Here is a 27,320-nt window from a genome sequence, read left to right on the forward strand (position 1 = left end):
TGAATGTAATTTATCTAAATTTCCCTCTACTCAAGTACTCCTCTAATTTAAATATTAATAAGGAGACTGCAGGGCACTTACTGGCAATATCTCTTTCAATCCACAACGCATAAATTCATTTCTGATGTGAAGCCTGAAGTCCAAATCATCAGGAGATGTAACAAGTGCATTGATGAGCTGCATACATGCTACCTATAACACATTACACAGCGAGACTTACACGTGGTTCCCAACATTAAGAATGCTAAAACTGAAATATGAAGTTTTTGTTCCAAGTATATCAAATATCTTCCATCACAGGAGAATCTACTAAAACAATAACTTGCATGTAAAATATTTTAGTCAATTCTAAATTGTACAAGAAATATAGTTTCAGTGGAGTTTTTATTTTTTTATTTATTTGGGGGTTCTCCCAGGAGGAAAGAGATGGAGAAACATTAGACAATAATGTTCCATAAGAAAATTCACTCTAACCAAAAGTTAGATGCTTGTCCAAAAATACTATTCCTTATATACACAACATAAACTGAACACATCCTAGTTGTAAAACTCTAAATCTCTACTGGATGAACAACATTTACCTAAAATAGGATATTAAAATAATTTTCCATTCATCAAGAGAAACCCAAAGTCCCAAAGACTTCAAGGCCAACAAGTGTCTGAATCTGAGTAACAGAGTTGTTACAACCAAAAACTATATTATGAACACTACACAATTAGTTTCTAGGAGTTAATTTAGCAAGCAATGGGTCTTACACTGGCAAAAATTCAAAATTATTGAATGTTATGCTTATTAAGAAGGGCATAAAGAAATAATATAGCTAACTAAATCCTTTAGTATATATCTTAAATGATAAAAAACAAAAATCTGTATTTTTCAGTTCATGTTTTACACCACAACTTTCAACCTCTCCACTTTTTTTTATCCTTGGTTGAAATAGATCTTTCATCTAAAATCCATATAATGGAAGCAAAAGAGATTGCCTCTAGAGAAGCAAAGTATTCTTTGTTGTTGATGATAATGTTATTTTTTGATGGCTACATTCTACCAAAGTCTAGCAAGAATGACCAACCTACTGATCAATATGTTTAACCTCATGCTGCTCCCTAAATTGTCCTTTCTCCATCCCTTAAGGCAAGGTTTCTATGAATTTGAAATGTCGTTTTTGGATTAAGACACCAAGAGGGGTCTCAGTTCCTGCTGGTTGAAATATATTGTAATTGTATTTGATATATAAACACTAAAATCTGACCAGCATGCCTCTACTGTGAAAACTTCAGACTGTTTAAAGTACGGGTGGAAAATGTGCCAGAAGAGAGAAGCCGGGAAAGGTAAACATATTTTAAAGAAAAAATGAGAAGAAACTTAAAACACAGTCTCTCTTTCCAGCACACATTCACTGAGCTGTAACCAGTTCATGTCAAAAAGTCAAGTTTAAAATGTTTTCTTTCCACATCCTTGCCAGTCATTACCCAGTATCCATAAACATTTTTTTTCTGCAATACTATGCAATTTTAAAAGATCTCAAAGAGCATACAAATAATGTTTCTGTACGTTCAGAGAAATTAAATCAGTCTTAGTCACCAGGTTTCTGGAAAAGACAGGAATTATAGACAACTCAAAGAAAGCAGCAAAAATAAGTAACAGAAAAATTAGCAGCAAATAGCACCTAAATGGAAAGTAGACATGTGTATAACAATAGTAGCATCAAATTGAGGAGAAAGAAGGGAAAAAGGTAACTCAAATTATTTCCAGGAAACATTCTAAATAGGCGATACTCCATAAAAGGAAAAACCGAAAATTGGCTTAAGTTAAAATAATGAATTTAGTTCTATAAAAGTCCCTTCCCAATTCTAACGGTGATTTGCCATCATCATGACCTATAACTACCCTGATTAATTTATATCATGCAAACATATATCTATGAATATATACAAGGATACAGCATAAGGTATTGATTGTTTCCTTATAGGTAAAAAATTCTATCATCAAGATAAAGACCAAAGAGTTCCTTCTAGGTTTTTAATACTTAAATTGAGATATATAGACCTGTTTTATCACAATTTCACACTAATATAGCATACCAACAGAAGTGGGTGCCAATCTGGCATCTATGCTATATAAAGCAATTCCTAGAGACAGTGTAAAAGCCTCATGAACTGTAAAATAAACAGGATATGTTACCTACCCAAATGAAGATAAATATGTACGATGATAAAAATACTTGTTGTTAATGCCATCAAGTCGATTCCTACTCCTAGCAAGCCTGTGTACCGTAGAGCAGAACACTGCCTGGTCTTTATCCTCTCCTTTCTGTGCTATATCAGACAATATTCCACTGCTATTTACAGGGTTTTCATGGCTTTTTTGTTTGTTTGGAAGTTGATGGCCAGGTTCTTCCTCCTAGTCTGTCTTAGCCTGGAAGCTTCACTGAAACCTGTCCACCGTGGGTGACCCTGCTGGTATTTGAAATACCACTGGCCTGGCTTTCAGCATCACAACAACATGCAGCCACCACAGTATGACAACCAACAGATGGGTGGTGTGGTTCCCTAACCAGGACATGAACTCGGGCTGCAGGAGTGAGAGTGCCAAATCTTAACCACTACACCACCAGAGCTGGCTAATAAGAACCATACCAGGTTCTATAAGAGATACGTTTGGTATATAACAGAAATATGGAGACACTAAATAAAAACAAGGACAGCTGAGTAACAGTACTGACTCTTAAGAATAAGAAGGCAAACCTGATGAAGAGGAAGACCAGGATGCTCTAAGCAGAGGAATTAACATGTTCAAAGACATGGGCCCTTTTTTTGAATTATAAGGAATTCAGATCTCCTGAGTGGTTTGTAAGGGTGGGAAGGGAAGAGCAGGGGAAAGAGTCAATAGAAATGAGGCATAGCCTCGTGTACCAAGTCAGAAAATTCAGATTCAACTAGAAATAGGGGAAATCATAAAGGATTTTATGCAAGGAGAGGCAATAATAGAAGCAAAAGGTACAAGTTAAGAAGCTACTGTAGAAGCAACTTTGGTGAACAATGTGGAGGGCCTGGACAACATCTGAAATGTAAAGAAAAAAGAACTGATAGAATTTGATGTCTGGATGGACATGAGGTTTAGGTTGAGGTAGAAGAAAGGAATTTACAGGAGTCTTCCTACCTTTGTTGTTCAAATAGATAGCAGGTAGTACTATTAACAGAGATAAAATGTGAGGAGAGAAAGAAGAAAAATCTCGCTTTTAGAATTCTGAGATTGAAATGTACATTAGGAATCATTCATTCATTTAAAAAAATTAGTTATTGAGTACCTACCCTGTGTCAGCTGGGGATATTAACAGAAACTCAAGGAAATAATGAGAGTGAGATGTTCATCTTAAAAACTTAATCACCGTGCTCAGTGTGATGTTCCAAAAATGTAGCATATGATCTCTATTAATCTGCCTTATGTCACACTAATTGTTTCAACAGCATGACAAGAGCTACCTCCTTCTTGAACTGATGAGGGTAAGAAGACAAGGAGCTTCTGCCCTCCTGAGAGCATCCTAAGTTAACCTGAGGTTCTCTGGGCATCAGACTGCAGTTCACCCACTCTGTTTAGCAACTCATGCATTCCATTCCTTCAAAGCCTATATATTGGTGCCTACCAATCGCCAAGACACTGTTCTTGGTGCTAGGGATACAGCTATGAAAAAAGACAGAAATCACTATGAGAGAAAGAGGGGAGTCAAGATTGACTCCAAGGTTTTCGGCCTGGGCAATTCAAAGGATGAACCTACCATTTATTAGGATGGGAAAGACCACAAGAGAAACCTACTTGGGAAGAAAGACTAGGAGTTTGCTTTTGGAGATGTTAAGTTGGAAATATCTATTGGTAATCCTCGTCAAATAAAGCGGAGAAGGAAATCAGATGTAGGAGGCCCCAGTTCAAGAAAGAGATTACCATGGTGTAAAAACCAAGATCTTAGATGGAATCATCTCAGGAGTAGCAGAGGGAAAAGTGGAGGTACAAGAACTGATCGGGGCATTTCAATTCTAAGTTTCGATTTGTAGGTTGGGGAAATAAGTTAAAGTAATGTAAAAAGCCACCAGTGAGGTAGAAGAAAAACAGGGAGACTGCGGTGTCCTAGAAGCTTGGGAAGAAACTGTCTCAACAGAGAGAGTGATCAACTGTGTCAAACGCTCCAGTAGGTCAAAGAAGATGACTAATCAATTACCACTGCATTTGGCAAATTGGTGACGACAAGAACAATTTCTACAAAGGGATAGAGTTGCTGTTCCACATGGAAAAGCACTTACCTTCTCACATATACCATGTGCAACCAGCAAACAAAAACATAGAGTTAAAACTGGCTCTAAAACATTCTCCTCGTTTCAAATGCATCTTTATACTTTAGAAACACTGCTAACTAACCTTTGATTTAAACAAAGCTTATATATAAGATACTTATCTCCAGGTGTTAGATCATGGACTCAATTCTAATGATTCGAAAAACAAACACTGGAAGCTCATTGTGTTACTCTTGCACCAATTATCAGAAAGAGCCTTACATCAGAAAAAGTATTTTTACCATAACTTCTAGCTGGTGGGGTGTGGGTGGGTGGGTGGGGGTGGGTGTGGGGGTGGGTGTGTCTCTAGGATTTAGAATAGTGGAGGATTTCCTCAAGAGCAACAAGACACTGAAGATGCACTGCAAGGACTGAGACCAGCCAAGCCCACACAGTCAAAAATTAGGAAAATGAGCAGCCAAAACAGTAATTACAAATAGTGGGACAAATGTCAGCCATGTCATAAACCAGAAGGTAAAGGCACACAGCAGGGTACAAAGTAGATAAACTGTAAATAGAAATCTCAAAGATATTCAATATGAGGGATAGAACTGGTCAAAGGCAATCTTAAGAACGAGGCAAATGATCAAAGGAAAATCATTAGAAGTAGAAAGAGGTTAAACAGCAAGACAAAGGAGCATGCCAGAATCTATATCACTTAATCAGCAAAGCAGCTTTCTGTCCTTGAAAATAAGCTGAGAAGGTGTATGTGAATACATATCATGTAAATTGCCCCAAGTACACTATTTATTTATTGCTATCTATCTCTACCCTCAACACAAAAATGAGAAAAAATAAACGCTGTATGCATTTGTAAGCTTGGTTTCTGACCCTTTTTGGACAAACAAGTTTAAGCACAAAATTCAAGGTACACTAACAGGTGTGATGCCTGAGGCCCAGCCACAAGGCCTGTCTGATTTTTTCAAAGGCCACGAGAGCAGATGCTTCCTGCATGATCGTGCTGAAGAAACTGAGAAGGCATCTAACAAACAGCAAAAGCAAGGATTCTTTAGAAAGTTTACTCTTTGATCAACACATTCACTCTGAATATAAACAGATGCTTTTACAAATAAAATGATGGCCATACTACACTGAAAATTGGAAACGAGTACCAGTAAAGTACTTAAAAATTTTATCAGAATCTCTGAATACTTATCATCCGGGCCTAGAAGATACAGCGTAGACTGCTATTCATCTTCCCCACCCCACAGCGGAAATCATCTCTCTCTCTTTGCACAATCATATTTCTCATTTATCAAGTTAAAATGAGTAAATGATGCTTACAGAGAAATATTTTGCCTCCAGTGCAAATAAAGAAACTCCAAAGAATTTTAAAATCATACACATTAATTCAGAATGAAAACTAAACAGACTGCATTATGTAGACACAGAAATAGTAAAGCATATCAGCAGATGTGAAGTTCTATAGTTTTATTTATACTTCCAATTAAATGTTCTGTAAACGACAGAGACAGTAAGAGAACAAGGCGGAGCAGGAGGGAACTGCATCCATCCCATACAGATTCAGAGAAATAAACTGTAGGATTCAAGAGACTGTAATGCATATGGACAGGAATACTGGAAAACACACTTAGATTTTTAAAGTATTTATTCAAACACTCCCCCAAGACATCATTAATTTCTTCTGTGTCCTCCCATGCATTTTGTTGAAACTCCTAGTATTGCTATTTTCATATTTAATATGAAATATTAGCTAGTTTTAAGTTCCTGAGTACAAGCTTCTTAAGGGCAGGAGTATATTTCATTCATCTTTCTAGTTCTAATATCTAGCGTAACCTAGAGCACAGCAGTCACTGAGTAACTAATTGACTGGTTAATTATGAAACTTTGTAGTTACCTTTGAGTTCAGTCTATCTTTCTGGCGATCTATTGTAATATAAGTGAAGAAATATATATTATATATACTCAGCAAATTGGCAGTAAATTCTGGACAAAAACGTTAACTACTAGTTTATACTTAGGTAGCTCCATATGACAATATGAGTTCATATTAGGATATTATTTTACTGTCCTTCTTTAATGTCTACTAGTTTAATGGCATATTATTTACTATTCCATTTTAATATGTTTAACATTTCGATTTGCACTGATATATTAATCCTACTGATGCAAACCTCAATAAAACTAGCAGTCAAAACAAAGAGGAATTAAAACAAATTGATCTCTGTATCCTTCTAGAATGACCCAACAATGGTCTTAAAAATAAACTGTCTACTATACTCTGTATTATTCATTTTGTCCTTCATTAAATATGAGAACTTATTTGAAATTGAAAATAACTTTATTAACAGTGAGTTTTGGATGAGGGAGGAGATGTTTGAAACAAAAAGAAAGAGCACATCAAGACATGACTGTTCATTATAGGAAGACTTTTATTTGGTTTCAGGCAAAATTAAACTTGGGTACATCTTGACCATTTACAAATGGAAGCAAATAAACTCAGCTAAATCCAGAAATGTTCTTTAACCTATGATTTGTTTCAATGTCATATTTGTCAATTAATCATTATAACTCAACTAAGGGTGATTTTTCCTACTCTGTTTTTAATATCTTAATGAACTTAAACTACATATATAATGGGGAAAATTCTCCATTTTTTAAAATAAAAAAACACCGTTTTTTGCTACTTTCTGAGACATGGTAAAGTGTGCTCCAATCAAGTTTTCAAAGATCTATTCTGCACCTGAACTCAGCGAAATCCAGAGACTGAAGAAAAACTTTGTCTTTGCAGCAGCCATGTGAATGCAACTCTCCATCTTTGACTGCTGGGAGTATAAATGACCAAGAGCCCCAGCCACTGCCCTCCGAATTCTATCACATTTGAGCTGAAGTCAAACTTCCTATGGGCTGTTCCCAGCCAATGTCTGAATATAGCAAAAATACTAAAACGGGCCTGATCCTGGTACACACGGGACTTTGGCTCAAGGATTCCCCAACCACCTTGCCCAAGTTCTCCTGGAACTGCAGGGCAGCCTAAGACACTTCCATCCAACATTCCTTCCTTCCCTCTCTCTTTCACCTGAGGTCAGATCTGCACTGAGTTTGGCATCTCCCAGCCTCCCCCAACTCCCTCTCCGGGTTCCCTCAAAGGCATTTCCCCTTGTCCCTTGCACATCAAATCTCTTGCTCTCAGAGGACCCAGTTAACACAGCCTTGTTCCACAAAGCAAGTTTCAGCAAAAATATAATTTTCAAATTGTCTGATTCATAAGTATTATAAATGAAGCTTCATATTAATACTTCCACATTTTCTTAGTCTTCTCTAAGTGTGCCCACCCTCTGCACTTTGATATGTAACTATGAGACACTTGTTAAGACTACATGCACGCCAGATACCTGAATGTGTTTGGACCATAATTTTCCTCCAGTAACAGTTTCAGAGACCAAAGGCTTGGATTATATTCCTGACTTTTGCTTGTTTGGAAAATATATTCCAGGGTATAGAAATATCCACCATAGGAATCTTAGAAGGACATACCAACCACCACTGTCCATAGATCCTAGAAGGATATATCTACCACCCCTGTCCACTGGTTCATCAACTTTATCACTAGATCTTAAGAAGCCTAAAGATACGACAGTCGCATGGCAATGTGAATGTACTCCATGCCACTCAACTGTATCCTCAAAAACAACTGAAGTGTAAACTTAAAAATTCTAAAAATGGTAAATGTTATGTATATTTTACCAGAATAAAAAAAAAAAAAACTAAAGAGAACAATGGCTATGTATTTCAATAGTGGGTAAAGAAATTATGAGACTATAGTTTTACTAGGTAATAGCAAAAATAAGTGGTTCACAGAAGCACACCAAAAACCTAGCTAACTATCAGTATCTTAAAAATATACTAAATCAAATTTTGAGAAACCTGGAGGCAATTAAGTTAAAAGATTTTACTCTATTTTAAGTGATGAATCTCAGAAACTATAGTTGCCATAGGTTCACATCAAAGCATCAAAGACAAGAGAACAGTAATCTCGCCCCTCTGGAACAAGTTTCCCCATCTCTTCCCTTATTCATGTTGGCTCTCTGAAAGAACTAGTTCTCCTCTTCTCTAAGAGACTTTGGAAAAATGCTTTAGTTGGTAACTAATGTAGAAAACACACTCTGTGGTATCACATTAACTAAAATTAATGATGGTTTGATCCACCCAAGCTACATCAAGGTACAATGAACTACAGGAACAACACTAGCAGCAACAGAATGAAGGATAAGTTAAGAAGGTGAGATGAGCGTTTAGTGGGCTGCTCCCTGTTGCAAGACAATTCTCCCTGGGTCTCTTACCTTTCTGCATGCGTTGCATGTAGAGATGCTGATGGCCTTTCTGCATGATCTTTACAAGGATGATCAAACAACCTTGGAAGATAGCAACAGCATCTCTTCTCCAGAGCAAAAGGCAGGCACACTTACAGCCCATTATAAAAGATTCAGCTTCTCTAAGCTCAAAGTTGCTCTCCTATAGCACAACCTGCCATCTCTGCTATGTCTTCAGACAGTCCCTCCAAAAACAAGGACTAGGCTCAATTATTTCCTAAACTGAGAATCCTGAAGTTCATCAGCCAGCTGGGAGGTCACGTTGAAAGCACTGTCACCTGGTAGCCCCCAACTGACAAAGGTACCAATTGGGAGACCCTAACAACTATAAACAACATTTTCCTTCCAGGAGCACCATGTGCACCTTCAAGATTATATATTTTCTGCAGAAGCCGGGTAATAACTTGCTTCGCTCTCTAAACACACCGTGACTTACACCTTAGAGATGGTCATAAGAGATGTTCAAACGTTTAAGGAAATACTACTGGTACACCATGCAGCCCTCAGGCAACAATCACAGAGATCTCTCCAAACTGAGGCTACCCTTAGTTACTCCAGGGAGCTTCCTGGAGGGAAAGTGACTCATTATTTATGTGCACCTTACAGGCAATAATCCATGGGATGAGACTCTCCCAATTAGAAAAGGTGGTAAGAAATCTGTCCCTGATTTTAGCCAAAGTGATCAATGACACCACATTAGCCCTGGAAGGCACTCAGGTCAGCTTCAACTCACTGGCCAGGGTTGTCATGGATGAGAGAACTGTCCTAGCCCTGCTCCTTGCTGAACAAGGGGACATCTGAACAATCACTAATACATCATTCTGTATTGGCATTCTAAGGTAGACCCTTATGGTCGATGGGTTTTGTTCAGCTGACTGGATCTGGGGCCTGGAAGGCATGACTGAGATCCATACTCAGGTTCACTTCAACCTGCTGCTTGGAGTTCTACAGACCAGTAGCCTTAATTAACTACTCTGTGAGACGAATTGAGAAGATTTTGTCACAGCCTGTATCAATCAGAGTACTCACTGCTCATGATATAAGAGCTGTATTCCCTTAGCTCAGGGTTTCTCTCCTAAAACATGACCCACCGCAAGTAGAAATTGCGGCTGATACAAAGCTGATCCTCATGCTACTGCCATTGCTGTGGGTAAATAAAGTCCTTTGTTTTTTGACCCAGGAGTTCATGCCGTCTGACAGCACTCATAAAATGTGGCAGACTAACATGTTAGTTTACAAGTGGTGTAAAATCACAGAACCTTCATGTTCTTGACAGTCCCCAGCCACAAGTCCAAGGGGACTGGATCAGAAGACACCATAGGAAAGAGAAGGTACAGCATGCTGTCACTGCGTGCATGAGAATATATGTGCAGGGGTCAAACAGCCACCTCAAAAAACTCTGGGATTCCCACACTTTGATTCCTTTCCAGACAAAAATCTACCACAATTCAACAGCCCTCTGACCAACAGCAAAGGTTTCAACAAACTCTTTAGAACAAGATAAAGCTTCTGATACTCGAGCAAAGTAGGCTATAACAAGAGAAGAAAAAAGACACACATAGGAAGGAAAAAAAAAAAACAAAAAGGAGAGAAATGAAAATAACAGATAAAATCTAAGTGTGGCAGAAACTAGAGATTGGTTCACCCACACATACTCCAACCCTCTTCTACTAAGACAGACCTGGCCAACAGGAGAGGACAATCACACAGATGAAGCCTGGACCCTGTGATGGAGGGTTCAGTGCTGTGGCAGAAGCTCTACTGTCCATCTTAAGTGTCTTGGGTGCTGGCCAGAGTAGATGTTGGGAGTGGTGTTTCCATTAGAGCATTCCTGGCTGTGGTCTGGCATTTCTTCCTCTGTTTCTAGCTATATACTATCCACATGTGGTTTCCTGGGCCTGCAAGAAATTCTGTAAGGTACCATTTCCTGCTTAAATTACCTAGAGAGGATAATGTTGCTTGAAGATAAAAACCTCTGTCTGATACACTTGAGAAAAGAAAGGAATATACATTTATTTTAAGTCCCAGAGTTACATTTGTACTCTTTCCTGATAGAAAGACTCTCTAAGGCCCAAGAATAATTTCATTTCTGGCACTCAATTTTTTCCTTTCTTACTATTCTATATGTGGGGAGGGCAATGAAAGTATGCTCAATTCTATCACAATCATAGGCAGTCAGATTTTCTTCATTATTATTATCTGACTCAAGAAAATCAAACAATGCCCCTTTAAAAAGTACTTTGTTATAAATATACTTTGCAATAAAAGAGCAATGAGGATTTTTTTAAATTTTACTATCTCCCATTTCCTCCAAATTTAAAACCAAACAATTGGTTTCTATTTTATTCAGCAACAAACAAGCTTTATTTTTAATTTGATGATTTGCTAATATCACTCAGACTAGTACATTTTAATAAATGCAAATTATATAGCTAATGGAGTAAAATAGGCACTTAGAGCAATAGCTTTATGGGAAATTGATAACCAGCAAGCTCTAAAAGATACTTTGAGAAAATTCAGAAACACCCAGAGAGAAAAGTATTTTTAGATATTCATAAGTGTGGCTTGATCATTTTAAAGGAAACAGAGCACAATCAGCGATCCCAGAAAAGAGAAATCTACTTTTTTGCCCCTTAAGTTAGCTATCTGGAAAACAACATCTTTATTCTTAACTTAAGCTTAACACCTGCTAGCTATTTCACACATTAGGCTTAATAATTATGAGAAACTTCATTAAAGACTAAGAATCCACAACAAAATGGTTGAGTAGGGAAAAATAAGACTTAACAATGCTTCCCATTTCCATTCTTAATTAACAGCAGAGAAATTTAACCTGAATTTATCAGAAACAGGAAAAAGAAATAAATTTAAATGATGCTAAAATGACCATTCACTTCTCAGAGAAAATTAAACTTTAGGGGCCAGCCCCAGGGCCAAGTGGTTAAGTTTGCATGCTCTGCTTTGGTGGCCCAAGGTTTCACTGGTTCAGATCCTGGTCACGGACATGGCACCGCTCATCAGGCCATGCTGAGGTGGCATCCCACATGCCACAACTAGAAAGACCCACAACTAAAAATATATATATATATACAACTATGTACTGGGGGAATTTGGGCAGAAAAAGCAAAAAAGAAGAAGACTGGCAACAGTTGTTAGGTCAGGTGCCAATCTTTAAAAAGAAAAACTTTAAAAATTATGTCAAGAAATTTTAGTGTTTTTTAAGACATCAAAAGATAATGACACTACTAACCATAACAGAAAATATAATTACTTACTACTAAGGCAATTAGTTTCACAAAGTCAAATATAATCAGCCACCTGTATCTTGGTAAAAATTTCTCAAGAACTGAATCAAATACATGACCTGCACAACTATCAAAGGAAGTTGTTGCTGCTAGCCCTCCTCTCCATCCTTATTCCCTTAATATACCAAATAAGTAGTTGTTAAAAAAGAAATGATCTTGAGTGACATCAGAGACATGGCGGAGTGAGCTTGCCCAGGACTCTCTCCCCTCCAACATACAACAAAAAAGAGTAACCATATTCCAAGAAAAAAAATATCCTAATAGCACAGGAATCCTCAGAGACCCACAGCAGCCAATCAAAGGAGGGCAGAGAGGCTGGAGCCCCACTCAGAGGAGGTGGAAGGGGTAAGAGAGATCTTTGCTCCCTCCCCTAAAGACTGGGATCGCTGCCGTGGGATGCTCCATGAGGGAAGGAGTGGGGGATGGGCTGCACGTCCACAGGATCACCCAGGACTCCCATGGCTGTGCAGCCCAGACGGAAGCCCTCTTACAGGAGAAAGCTTTCATGTGGGGTGACCTCAGCAAGCCAAGACCCCAGGAGAGAAGACAGCAAGAGCTGATTGGGAAACAGGGTCTGCAACAAGAGAAGGTGGCCCTCCCACCCCCACCCATGCTGTGCGAGCCATCTCGCTGAAGGCAGAGGGCTCAGAATACACAGCTCTTGACCCCCACCCTAGTGGCGACAGACTGTAACTGCAACCGAATAATAGCACTATGCGCAAAAACCATTCTGGCATCAAACAATTCATAAAAACTCCAGACCAGAGGGAAAATAAGCACCCAGAATTATGCCCTGAGGACTCAGAAATAAGTAAACTAAACGAAAATGAATTCAGAATACCTATAATCAGAAAACTCAATGAGGTAAAGTAAAACAGAGACACAAATCAACGAAATCTGGAGTTACTTCAGAACAGAGACTGTAACTATAAAGAAGAATCAATCAGAAATAATAGAGATGAAAAATACAATGGATCAGATAAAACAGAACACAGATTCCCTGAATGCCCATGTGGATGCCACAGAGGAACAAATCAGCATACTCAAAGACAGACACGTTGAATGGCTCCAGACAGAGGAAAAGAGTATTAAGAATAAAAAAGAATGAAGAAAATCTCCAAGAAATAGCAGACTCAATGAGGAAATGCAATATAAGAATAATTGGAATCTCCGAGGGCAATGAAAACGAGAATAGAGCAGAAACTGTGCTCAAAGAAATAATAGCAGAGAACTTCCCAAATCTAGAGAATGAGAGAGAAATATGTGTGGAGGAAGCTTTCAGGTCTCCTAGATACGTCAATGTAAAGAGACCTACTGCAAGGCATATAGTAGTAAAGCTGGGAAAAGTGAATGACAAAGGAAGAATACTTAGGGCAGCAAGGCAGAAGAAAATAACCTACAAAGGAATCCCTAGCAGACTTTCAGCAGATTTCTCTGCAGAAAGCTTACAAGCTAGGAGAAGTTGGAATGACATTCAAAACTTTAAAAGATAACAATCTTCAGCCAAGAATATTCTATCCAGCAAAAATATCCTTCAGATATGAGGGAGAAATTAAATCTTTCCCAAACAAAAGCTGAGGGACTTCGTAGCCATGAGACGCCCATTACAAGAAATCCTCAAGAAGGCCCTCGTACCTGAAAAAAGAAAAAAGGGGAAAAGGGGTCACAAAACAGAGTAGGGAGACAAATAGATAGAATCAGAATAGGATAGGAAATATACAACTATACCATTAGGATAAAGGGAAGGAAAACACCAAAAACAAAGACAATCTTATCACTTTAACCACAAACTCACAACACAAGTTGGAATAAGAGATGACAAGAATAACTTAGAAGGAAAGGGACTGCATCAGTTTAGGCTAAGGAAATAAGAGGCCACCAGAAATGGACTATGTTATACACAAGATTCTGAATACAAACTTCAGGGTAGCCACCAACCTTAAAAGCAGAACAGAGACACAAAAAAATAATTAAGGAAATAGGAAACTGCAGATGTCAATGGGTAGGCCAAAACAAACAGGACAAGAAACAAAAGCAATGCAGGAAAACTAGAAAACGAGTGACAAAATGCCAGCATTAAGCCCTCATGCATCAAGAAACACCCTCAATGTACATGAATTGAACTCTCCAATAAAAAGACAGAGTAGCAAGATGTATTCAAGAACAAGATCCAACAATCTATCGTCTCCAGGAAACACACCTCAGCTCCAACGACAAACACAAGCTCAGAGTGAAGGGGTGGAAGACGATAATCCAAGCTAACAGCAAACAAAACAATGCAGATGTCACAATACTTATATGAGACAAAGTAGATTTCAAGATAAGGTAGGTAAAGAGAGATATGGAGGGTCAGTACATAATGATCAAAGGGACACTATATCAAGAAGAAATAACGCTTATAAATATCTATGCACCCAACACAGGAGCACCAAAGTTCATAAAGCAACTATTAACAGACCTAAAGGAAGATGTTAAAAATAACACAATAATAGTAGGGGACCTCAACACCCCACTCACATCATTGGACAGATCATCCAGACAGAAAACCAACAAGGAAACAGTGGAATTAAATGAAAAGCTAAAACAGTTGGACTTAATAGACATATATAGAACACTTCATCCAAAAACAGCAGAATACACATTCTTCTCAAGTGCACATGGAACATTCTCAAGGACAGACCATATGTTGGGAAACAGGGCAAGCCTCTATAAATTTAATAAAATTGAAGTAATAACAAGCATCTTCTCCAACCACAATGCTATAAAACTAGAAGTTAATAACAAGAAAAAAGCTGAGACAGTCACAAAGATGTGGAGACTAAACAATATGCTATTGAACAAGCAATGGATCATTGAAGAAATTAAAGAAGAAATCAAAAAATATCTGGAGGCAAATAAAAATAATAGCATGCCATACCAACTCACATGGGATACAGCAAAAGCTGTATTAACAGGGAAATTCATCGCAATGCAAGCACATATTAACAAATAAGAAAGATCCCAAAAAAGCAACCTCAAATTACACCTAACTGAACTAGAGAAAGAAGAACAAACAAAGCCCAAAGTCAGCAGAAGGAGAGAAATAATAAAAATCAGATCAGAAATAAATGCTATTGAAACAAAAAAGGCAGTAGAAAGGATCAATGAAACAAAGAACTGGTTTTTTGAGAAGATAAATAAAATTGACAAACCCCTAGCCAGTTTTACAAAGAAAAAAAAGAGAGAAAGCTCAAATAAACAAAATCAGAAATGAAAGAGGAGAAATAACAAGAGACGCCGCAGAAATACAACGGATTATAAGAGATACTATGAAAAATTACACGCAAACAAAATGGATAACCTAGAGGAAATAGGTAAATTCTTAGACTTTTACAATCTCCCAAAGCTAAGTCAAGAAGAAGCAGACAGTCTGAACAGACCAATCACAAGGAATGCGATTGAAACAGCAATCAAAAGCATCCCAAAGAATAAAACCCCAGGACCAAACAGCTTTCCTGGGGAATTCTACTAAACTTTCAAAGAGGATTTAATACCTATCCTTTTCAAGCTATTCCAAAAAATTAGGGAGGATGGAACACTTCCTAATACATTCTACCAGGCCAACATCACGCTGATACCAAAGCCTGACAAGGACAGCACGAAAAACGAGAACTACAGGACGATATTGCTGATGAACATAGATGCAAAAATTCTAAACAAAATTTTGGCAACTCGAATTCAGCAATACATCAAAAGGATCATACATCATGATCAAGTGGGATTCTTACCAGGGACTCAGGGATGGTTCAACATCCGCAAATCAATCAATGTGATACACCACATCAACAAATTGAGAAATAAAAACCACATGATCATCTCAATAGATGCAGACAAAGCATTTGACAAGATCCAACAGCCATTTATGATAAAAACTCTTAACAAAATGGGGATAGAAGGAAATTACCTCAACATAATAAAGGCCACATATGACAAACCCACAGCTAACATCATACTCAATGGGCAAAAACTGAGCACCATCCCCCTGAAAACAGGAACAAGACAAGGATGCCCTCTATCACCTCTCTTATTTAACATAGCACTGGAAGTCCTGGCCAGAGCAATTAGGCAAGAGAAAGGAATAAAAGGAATCCAAATAGGGAAGGAAGAAGTGGAACTCTCGCAGTTTGCAGACGACATGATCTTATATATAGAAAACCCCAAAGAATCCACTGGAAAACTTTTAGAAATTTTCAGGATATAAAATCAACTTACATAAATCAGTAGCATTTCTATACTCCAATAACAAACTAAGAGAAAAAGAACTCAAGAACACAATACCATTCACAATTGCAACAAAAAGAATAAAATATCTCAGGGTGAATTTAACTAAGGAAGTGAAGGACCTATACAATGAAAACTACAAGGCTTTCCTGAAGGAAATGGATGAGGACATAAAGAGATGGAAAGACATTCCATGAACATGGATTGGAAGAATAAACATAGTTAAAATGTCCATATTACCTAAAGCAATCTACAGATTCAACATCATCCCAATCAGAATCCCAATGACACTCTTTACAGAGATAGAAAAAAGAATCCTAAAATTCATGTGGGGCAACAAAAGACCCCGAATTGCTAAAGTAATCCTGAGAAAAAAGAACAAAGCTGGATGCATCACAATCCCTGACTTCAAAAGATACTACAAAGCTACAGTGATCAAAACAGCATGAAACTGGTACAAAAACAGGTGAACAGATCAATGGAACAGAATTGAAAGCCCAGAAATAAAACCACACATCTACGGACAGGTAATCTTCAACAAGGGAGCTGAGGGCATACAATGGAGAAAAGAAAGTCTCTTCAACAAATGGTGCTGGGAAAACTGGACAGCCACATGCAAAAGAATGAAAATTGACCATTCTTTTTCACCATTCACAAAAGTAAACTCTAAGTGGATCAAAGACCTAAAGGTAAGACCAGAAATCATGAGGTTTCTAGAGGAAAATGTAGGCAGTACACTCTGTGACATCAGTATTTAAAGGATCTTTTCAGACACCATGTCTTAGACAAGGGAAACAATAGAAAGAATAAACAAATGGGACCTCATCAAACTAAAGAGCTTCTTCAAGGCAAGGGAAGACAGGATTGAAACAAAAAAACCCAATAATTGGGAAAAAATATTTGCAAGTCATATATCCAACAAAGGGTTAATCGCCACAACATATAAAGAACTCACGCAACTCAACAACAAAAAGTCAAACAACCCGATCAAAAAATGGGATGGAGACATGAACAGACATTTATCCAAAGAAGACATACGGATGGCCAATAGGCACATGAAAAGATGTTCATCATCACTGATCATCAGGGAAATGCAAATCAAAACTACACTAAGATATCACCTTACACCCGTTAGAATCGCAAAAATAATCAAAACAAAAAGTAACAAGTGTTGGACAGGTTGTGGAGGAAAAGGATCCCTCATACACTGCTGGTGGGAATGCAAACTGGTGCAACCACTATGGAAAACAGTATGGAGATTTCTCAAAAATTAAAAATAGAAATACCATATGACCCAGCCATCCCAATACTGGGTATCTATCCAAAGAACTTAAAGTCAGCAATTCCAAAAGTCCAATGCACCCCAATGTTCACTGCAGCATTATTTACAATAGCCAAGATGTGGAAGTAACCTAAGTGCCCATCAACTGATGATTGGATAAAGAAGATATGGTATATATATACAATGGAATACTACTCAGCCATGAAAAAAAGAATGAAAACATCCCATTCACAACAACATGGACGGACCTTGAGGGAATTAAGTTAAGTGAAACAAGCCAGACAGAGAAGGACAATCTCTGTATGACTCCACTCATATGAGGAATTTAAACATGTGGACAAAGAGAACAGATTAGTGGCTACCAGGGGAAAGGGGGCGGGGGGGTGGGCACAAAGGGTGAAGGGGTGCACCTACAACACAACTGACAAACAATAATGTACAACTGAAATTTCACAGGGTTGTAAACTATCATAATCTCAATAAAAAGTTAAAAAAAAAAAAAAAAAAAAGTCTGCCCAAGTCCTTGGGGTCTGATTTTCAGCGCCTGGGGTCAGCTGGACCAGGGTCTGGCGTCCCTAGGGTGGGGCCTGCCTGAGGCCTTGCATGCACTTCCGAGCCGGGAGGCTGGGACAGCTCTCCAGGGAGAGATGCCCAGGGGTGCCTGAGAAGCCCAGACCCACCAGACTAGGGTGTAAAAGGCACTGAGCTGTGTGCAGGTCAGGGGGACAAAGGGGGATCTGTAGCCTGATCCATGATTGTGGGAGGCCACAGCAGCTGCGCCCTAGTCAGATCGCAGGGCTAGGCGTGGACAGGGGTCTGGAGGAGGGTTGCTGTACCCCAGTTCTCCAGGGAACGCCCCCCTTCGCCCCACCCGGGCAGCTCAGTGCGCCCTCCCTCTGCTCCCCGGCTGCCCTGTGGGATGCGCAGCTCACACCTGGGCAGCAGTGCAAAATAAAAAAAAAGGAAAAAAAAAAAATAAAGAAATGATCTCCACAAACATTCATAGGAGCATTATTCATAATAGCCAAAAAGTAGAAACAACCCACATGTCTGCCAACTGACAACAGATAAAGAAAATGTGGTATATCCATACAATAGAATATATGGCAAGAAAAAAAATGAAGTGCTGATCCGTACAACATGGATAAACCTTGAAAACACTTTGCTAAGTGAAAGAAGCCAGTCAGAAAAGACCACATATTATAATATTATATCAAATGTCCGGAATATGAAAATCTATAGAGATTAAGTAGATTAATGGTTGCCTACAGCTAGAGGGAATGAGGATCTTTCAGGGTGACAGCTAAGGGAGGTGAAGAGTTTCTTTTGGGGTTGATGAAAATATTCTAAAATTGGGGTGAAGGTTGCACAACTGTGAACAAACAAAAAACACTGATTTGTACACTTTAAACGTACAATTTATATGTGGGTAAATTTTATATATGAACTTTATCTCATAAAAGCTGTTAAAAAGTCATTTCAAAATTATATCAAATCTCTAGATAGACAAATAAATTTAATTCTTTTTTTTTTTTTTTAAGGAAGATTAGCCTTGAGCTAACTGCTGCCAATCCTCCTCTTATTGCTGAGGAAGACTGGCCCTGAGCTAACATCCATGCCCATCTTCCTCTACTTTATATGTGGGACGCCTACCACAGCATGGCTTTTGCCAAGCAGTGCCATGTCCGCACCCAGGATCCAAACCAGTGAACCCTGGGACACTGAGAAGCGGAACGTGCAAACTTAACCACTGCGCCACTGGGCCGGCTCCTAATTCAAGTTTTAATGTCTTCTATAGAATAGTAATCCTAATTCCCAATTTTATTTTTTTTAAAGATTGGCACCTGAGGTAACATCTGTGGCCAATTTTTTTTTTAATTTATTTTTCTTCTTCTCCCCAAAGCCCCCAGTACATAGCTGTATATTCTAGTTGTAGGTCCTTCTGGTTGTGCTATGTGGGATGCTGCCTCAGCATGGCCTGATGAGTGGTGCTGGGTCCGCGCGCAGGATCGAAACCAGCAAAGCCCTGGACCATGGAAGCAGAAGGCAGAAACTTAACCACTCAGCCGTGGGGCTGACCCCTTAATTCCCAATTTTTAATTTATGCTTCTCTTTCAGAGTATTCTACAGACATTAACCAGCTGAATATAAATTTATCGGAACTATAAAAATCTTTTTTCCAAAACATAGCACCTTCAGTAAAACCAGAGTAATTACATATAACATAAATGACTAAATTTACCCAAGAATTTTTTTGATTCATGTAGTTTGGCTTCAAGTTCATATGGTAATCAATTCAAGTTTTAAAAGATCAGGTAAATTTACCTGAATATCTGGTAGCCAAAACAAATTTAACACAATAAATAATCAAGAATTTTAAGGTAACACTCAAACTTTCCAATTAATGAGTGGATCATGTCATTTACCAGGGCAAAATTTGGCTTCGTTCTTAATAAGCCATTTTTTTATCCCTTCCCTTACAGCTTTAAAACACCAAGTGATGTAACATTGCTGTAAACAAAGCTGGGACCCCAGTTTTACCAAGGTTTTTTAACCTTTTTATTCTGAAATAATTATTGATTCATAGGAAGTTACCAAAAAAAAAAGAAAAAGAAAAAGGACAGGTAGGTCCTAAGTATTCACAGAATTCCTCTCAGTGGTAACATTTTGCATAATTATAGTACAATCCCAAAACCAGGAAAGTGAAATTGGTAAAATCCAGAGAGCTTATTCCGATTTTATCAGCTTTACACTCATCTGTCTGTACATGTACAGTTCTATGCAATTTTATCACATGTATTGATTTGTAACCACGATCACAATCAAGACACAGAACTGTTTCATCACACAAGACTCTCTCCTGCTATTTATTTATGGCCACACCCAACACATTCCCAGACCCCATTCCAAAACTTTGGCAACCGTTAAACTGTTCTCCATCTGTATAACTTGGTTCTTTCAAGAATGTTATATAAACAGAATCATACAGTTTGCAATCTTTCAGGATTGGCATTTTTCAATCAGGATAATTCTTTAAAGAGTCATGCGAGTTGCTGTATGTTATCAACAGCAGTTCATTCCTTTTTTGCTGAGTAGTGTTCTGTGGTATGGGTGTACCAAAGTCTAGCCATTCACCTGGTGAAGTACATCTGGGTTGTTTCCAGTTTGGGGCTATGACAAATGAAGCTGCTATAAAAATTAGTGTCTGGATTTTTGCATGAACAAAGTTTTCATTAATCTCGGATAAGTGCTCAAGAGTGTAATTGCTGGGTTGCATAGTTAAATAACAATTTTAATAGCAACACTGGTAATGTTTCTGAAAAAAAAAAAAATGAAGATACCTTCAATCTCCACTCTTCACTGACTTTGTTTTTTTAATTTAACAAAATTACTTTTTAAAACCAGCAGTTACTCAACACTTATGCTAATGAGCCAAGCACTGCACTGTGCATTTTAAATACATTATCCTATGTAATCCCTACATCAACAATGAGCCAGGCACTGCTATTATCGCCATCTTACAAAGGAGAAAAGAAGCATAGAGAAGATTTGGGAACTGATCCAGAGTCACAAAGCTAGGATGTGAAGAGCTAGGACTTAAATTCAAGCCTGCCTGACTCAGAAGTCTATTCTTTTCATCACAAGACATTACCTCTTACTCCTGTAACACGTGTGATTAGACACAAAACGTATATATATCAACACAAAAAAGTCTTTCCTTAGGGGATGAAGACTGTATGTGACTATTACATTTCATAAACGAGATTTTTAAAATCAGACATGTCCTCTAACATGCACAAAAGACCAAAATTAATCTAATTACCTACTGGAATTTGTGCAAATACTATGTAAGTAAAAGGTAACATGAGTACTAGAGGAAAATTCAGATCAAGTAATTGTTCAGCTTTTCTCTACAAAGTTTCTTTCAGGTTTACTCTTCATTGGTCTTGTGGTAAAAAGGAAATCTGGGGACAGATGAGAAAGGAGGAGAAGGGAAATGAGGGTAACAGTTTACAAACTAAAAGACCCTAGCACACCAAGTGAGGGAACAAGCAAGGTCTGTGTCACAAGTGGCTGACACATCCCAGATGCCCACACTCCCAGATGAGTAAGGAGGGGCTCTTCCAGAAGCTCCATAATGGGCCCATGCAATAAGGACCACACACTCAGATGTTCAAGCCTGTCTACTGCCCAGAGAAACAAATTCACAACAGAGGTCCTGACTAGCCGTTCACAAACACTACCATCAGAAACGTCATCCTCACAAACATCATGAAGAGAAATGTCACAATAAATTTATTAATTTGATAGTCCCTAACATTTTCTGATTTTGTCAAACACCACCCGTTTATTTATTTTTTAACACTAAGATTTAGCTTGTCTATCCCTACCACAATGAGAAACAATAAAATGGCCAAGCTATACAGAGCTTTAAAACAAAAACTGTAACTTCTATAACTTTTTACTATTAAGTGTGAAACAGATTTACTTCATAGCTATTAGCCCCTTGGTTTCCGAATTTTTGATTGAAGATCTTCCAAAAATCTCAACAGCCAGGTGACAAGCACATCAATTAGATAAAACAAAGAAATTTGGAGGCAGAAGTCAGTTATCAACATTAATAGCAGTAAAAACTCTTGTCTCTTTAAAGAAAGGAGACATTAAATGAACACTAGTTATGCAGTTTTGAATATTATAATATAATATTACATTATGTGATTTTTGGGGAGCATTTAAATATCTTTGAGAATCTCTATAAGTGTATCTCAGTCTCATTACTACTCATGTAAACTCTCAACTTTTCAGATATGAAAACTAACACAATGAGAAGGCATAATTCAGTTAATTACCAAAACTCCTTAAAAATTATAATAATCAACTAATAAGACTAACAGAGCATAAGCAATTCATGGACTGTGATTATATATATATATATTTTTAAAGATTTTATTTTTTTCCTTTTTCTCCCCAAAGCCTCCCGGTACATAGTTGTATATTCTTTGTTGTGGGTCCTTCTAGTTGTGGCATGTGGAAAGCTGCTTTAACGTGGTTTGATGAGCAGTACCATGTCCATGCCCAGGATTCGAACCAACGAAACACTGGGCAGCCTGCAGCGGAGCGCAGGAACTTAACCACTCGGCCACGGGGCCAGCCCCCTGTGACTATATATTTTATAGAGAAATCTAGTAAGTCAACTTCTAGGAAAGTAACCTAAGGAAATAATCATGGGGGATCACCAAGTTGTATCTATAAGATAAATTATGATATAGTATAAACTAGAATTCTATACATTTATTTAAAATGCTATAAAATATTAAACGGTACGCAGGGTTTCATGCTATAGCATTAAATGTAAGCCGGTCAGAAAACAGTTACAAAATAATATGTATGATATCCACAAAACCTACCTGCAGCTGAACTGAATTGTGCCGAAGACCTTCCACAATAGAAAAAAATCTGTCAATTTTTCTCTCTTCTCCAGCTGTTGTTAAAGCTTCTAAAACTTCTTCAAGGCTATTGAAAATTTTTAAATAATTAATTAAATTGCAAACAGCAAATAACCCAAATGCCATAATCCAATCGCTTGATCTACTAAATTCCAGAGTCACTGCTCCTAGGTAACCAAGATTTTAAAAGTAGCTTACTGAGTACACAGCATGTACCCAGCATTAACTATACGCTTTAGTTCATTTATTCCTCAGTATAACTTGATAATGATGTTTATTTATCAAAAATTTATATGGTGCTTACTACACATCACACACTATTTGAACCTGTTTACAAATATTAACTCTTTTTAATGTATATAATCCTATGATATAGGTATTATCCCATATTGTAGATTAGAAAATTGAGGCAGAAAAAGGTTAAGAAATTTGTCCAAGGACTCATATGTACTAAATGGTAGAACAAAGATCTGAAACCAGAGTCTTAGTGAGCACCATATAAATGCTCTGAACCAATACATTCTACTTCATCTTTAGTGTAAGTGAAGTTTTGGTAGCCAAAAATATATAGTAGTAAGGAACTGTAGTCAAATATAAAAAATAATAGTTATGCAAGAACTATACTTGCTACATCTTTAAAGAATAGTTGTATTAACAGTACCTAGCATACTGTAGAAGCTCACATAGTTTGTGGACACAGACATGTAGTCCCAAATGTTATTTACATCATTTTATCATTTTGATAACCTATTCTGAAGTCAAGAAATAAAAATAATACGGAAGTAGAGGAAGAGGAAAGAGAAGAGGAGGAAAAAGAGGATAAAGAAAAACAAGGGAGGGCAGTCCCATGGCCTAGGGGTTAAGTTCTGCATGCTTTGGTGTGGTGGCCCAGGTTCAGTTTCTGGGTACGGACCTACACAACTCCTGAGTGGCCATGCTTGTTGGCAGCTCACACACAAAATAGAGGCAGATTGGCCACAGATGTTAGCATAGGGCGAATCTTCCTCAGCAAAAAAAAAAAAAGAAAGAAAGAAAAAAGGAAAAGGAAGGGGAAGGAGAAAGGGAAAGGAGGAGGGAGAAGAAATAGGAAGTAGGGGAGGAAGGAGGGAAGCAGAGGAAGGAGGAGAAGGAAAAGAAGAAAGGGGGAGGGGGAGCACAGGAAGTATTTTGTGTGTCAACATTAAATCCACTCAGGTTTCTAAGTCAAAATTAATATAGCCTTTTCAAAATGGGAAAGGGAAAGTGCAGAAGCTGTACGCCTCACTGCGCATGCTGGGATTGCAGCAAGTACGGCCTCATCTACAGATGAACGCTCTAGGTCCCTATGGGCGCAGACGGCCAGGGCTGAGTGGTGCCTGTGACTCCCCAACTAGTCCAAACCGCGCAGCTCAGCAGTCCCCACCCCAGCAGGGTCACCACAAGAACAATTTTCAAATGCATGCAGGAGGTTCCGCTTCTAGGGCTCTGTCTGCCCTCATAGGAGAAGGCTATTTCTGTCTGTTCTTCTGGTTGTCTAGTCTTCATATCTTTATCCTTTTTAAAAGGCATTTTAAATAATGTTTAAAGACTTCCTTTGTAACAAGAACACCAATCTTCTTTAAAAAGAAAATAGGTTTATTTTATAAAATAAAGGTTTTATCTTATAAAGGTTTTTTTAATAAACCTTATAAAAAAGGTTTATCATACAAAACTATCTTTTAATATGCATGGAATGGTCTTTTAGTTACAGCCCTAACAAATGTGGAAAATGTCTTTAAAATTTACAGTTTTAGTGTATACTTTTTGGTCGAGGACTATGTCCCTCAACCAGTAAAGTACTATTACATACTTTCTAAATCACTTTCTAAGTCTGCCTTACATATAGATTTTCCAATAGTATGTTGTTTACTTTTACAAGAGAATGTACGTTAAAAAATCACATAAGAGACAGAACCCATTTGTGTATTTTTCAAAGCCTTCATTTAGAATATGATGAAGAAATCAGTTTTTCATAGAAACATGTTAGCCCGTAACTACTACATCAATTAAGAGAAATACTCAAACATTTCCGTTCAGCCAATATGAATCTAAATCAGCTGCTTAAGTATACTTGACTTATTTACAGTAAATTCTAGTCTAAACTAGAATGGATAATGAAAACATTAAATGAATCAAACTGTATTAAATGAGTACGTAATTGGAGAAATAAGTTGAGAAGACTTACATGTTTTCCTCCCCTACAATGCAGACTGCAGAGAGGAGTTTAACCACATCTGTCATCATATTGGGGTGCTCAGGGTCGATTGCTTTGGCTAATAAAGAAAGACTCCTCTCTTCACTCATAATTCTTTCCAAGCCATACTATAACATTTTGGAAATAAGAGGTTAAATGTTAGTTGGTTGGGAAAATAGTGCCCTGAATAAAATGTAGTTAATAAAGAACGTTTATAGGATAATACATTTTTACACTTAGTAAAGCTGAAAAATATAAAGAATGTACAATATCCTAAAAAAAATTCATACGGTATTCACTTTACATCAAGAATTATGAGAATCAACCAAATACACATAAGCCCTCAAAAGTGATTTTACAACAATACAACTGATAATTATTAAGACAGATGAGTAGCCAACTGGAAAAAGGGAGAAGCAGCAAGGAACACTGAGATTTCCCAACGGGAATATACAAAATGAACAGTCAGATATTGAACCAGACACTGAGGCCACCAGGAACTTTCCTGGGGAGGCAGGTTGGTGACAGAGAGATCACCACAAGTAAATACATAGATCAGCACTGTCCCAGAGAAATATAACATGAACCACACGTGCACTATAAAGTTTTCAGGCAAAAAGTAAAATTAATTTTAATAAAATTAATCCAATACGTCTAAAATATTATCAACATGCAATCAATATGAAACGTTTATTGATGTTTTACTTTTCTTTCTAACTGTTCAAAATCTAGTGTGTATTTTATACTTACAGCACATCTCCATTCAGACTAGCCACATTTTAAGTGCTCAATAGCCACACGTGGCAACCACGTTATAAAGTGCAGGCCTAGACAGTAACACTTAGTTCATAAATGGGTGAAAGTTGAAAGATGATTTGGGCAGATATCATGTACAAACTGCCATAAGGAGCAGATGTATTCTAATCAGAACGATATTTTATCAAAAGAAAGACAATGCAGCTATAAACACATTATTTTACAAATGGGATGATTTTGGATAAGGACGAAGTTGATTTGCTACTGCCAGGATGTCACATCCAATGAGAAGATAAGGAGTTATGTTAGTGACTTTTTGTTTTGATATAAGGATGCATATGTCTCTTACAGCCCACTTGTAATCTATGAAAGATAAGTATCAAATAAGAGAGGATGAATAGATGGATAAAACAATTATTATTTATCCACCATGCATCCCAGAGAATCCTTCTAAAGAGAAACTGGTTGATTAGAATTATTACTAAGCACTAAAAAGGACCTTAATCTCAATTACAGACTTATGAACTATGGCTTAAACTCAAAATTAGCACTAGATATAAGTATCAAAGTTGGATCTATAACAAGCTTACACCCGACGCTTTGAGTGTTATGAAATCCTATTTAAAACTTTCCTATCTTGTACATGGCACTTATGTAAAGAAGCTGTCACACTGTGCTGAAATATTGCATTTGCTTAAAACCACTATCTAAGGAAGACAGGTACGAAGATGGAAGTACAATCAGAAGGGCCAAGGGCCCCAGGATATGATTTTTGGAGAGACTTCTCTGTCTTGTTGGTGATAGGGAAAAACCAGCCAGGAAATGCTCACGTTTGTGATGCCCTGGGCTGTTTCATTACTGGAAACAAAGAACAAAAACGCAGGCATAGGGCCAGAGACTACAATATGCCTTAATAATCATTCTAGGGAATTCTCGGAGCCTTATAAAGTACCACTTAGATCCAATTTAAAAAGTCAGTCAGTCAATGCTTACCAAGCACCGAGGGGCTGCCTCTGTCCTAAGACACTTGAGGATTGAGGAAAGCTTGCCTCCACATTTCCTCTTCATTTCCCACCCACCTGGCTGTCCTTAGCCAGTACCTCCCCATCCTCCAGCCACTCAAGGCAATTCATACGTATCTTCTCCAAGTGGTACTACCTACCTTCTGTCAAGCCTTCCAGCCCTAAACCATGATGTGTAAAAAGTTGAATAGGAGCATTCTCTGATTTCATGGTTTTCACCATCATCCTGTGACCCAAAGCTCCATCATAGGCAGTGCTCTCTGATTTTGCTAACACAAAAGTGTGTAGCCCTCATTTTAAGACTGGAATGAGGCCAGATTACCACTACTCAGTATCTAGAACTAAAAACAGAATTGCTGCCTACTTGTACATA

The 27,320-nt window shown here is 37.8% G+C and overlaps 1 protein-coding gene across 3 annotated transcripts in view; it reads right to left on the reverse strand.

Annotated features, from left to right (window-relative positions):
- The window catches only part of DIAPH3 (diaphanous related formin 3), a 484,563-nt gene that overhangs the window by 311,725 nt on the left and 145,518 nt on the right, over positions 1 to 27,320 (reverse strand). For 2 of the 3 annotated variants that reach the window (XM_070578869.1, XM_070578872.1), the window contains 3 exons: positions 25,161 to 25,297; positions 22,915 to 23,024; positions 82 to 188 (listed from right to left, as the gene is read on the reverse strand). In XM_070578869.1, the coding sequence (XP_070434970.1) occupies positions 82 to 188; positions 22,915 to 23,024; positions 25,161 to 25,297 (354 nt within the window). Of the gene's footprint in view, positions 1 to 81; positions 193 to 22,914; positions 23,025 to 25,160; positions 25,298 to 27,320 lie in introns of all 3 variants that reach the window. The other variant, XM_070578871.1, reaches the window with a different exon arrangement.

This window comes from Equus przewalskii, chromosome 16 (genome assembly GCF_037783145.1).
Source record: "Equus przewalskii isolate Varuska chromosome 16, EquPr2, whole genome shotgun sequence".
In the NCBI taxonomy this organism is placed as follows: Eukaryota; Metazoa; Chordata; class Mammalia; order Perissodactyla; family Equidae; genus Equus; species Equus przewalskii.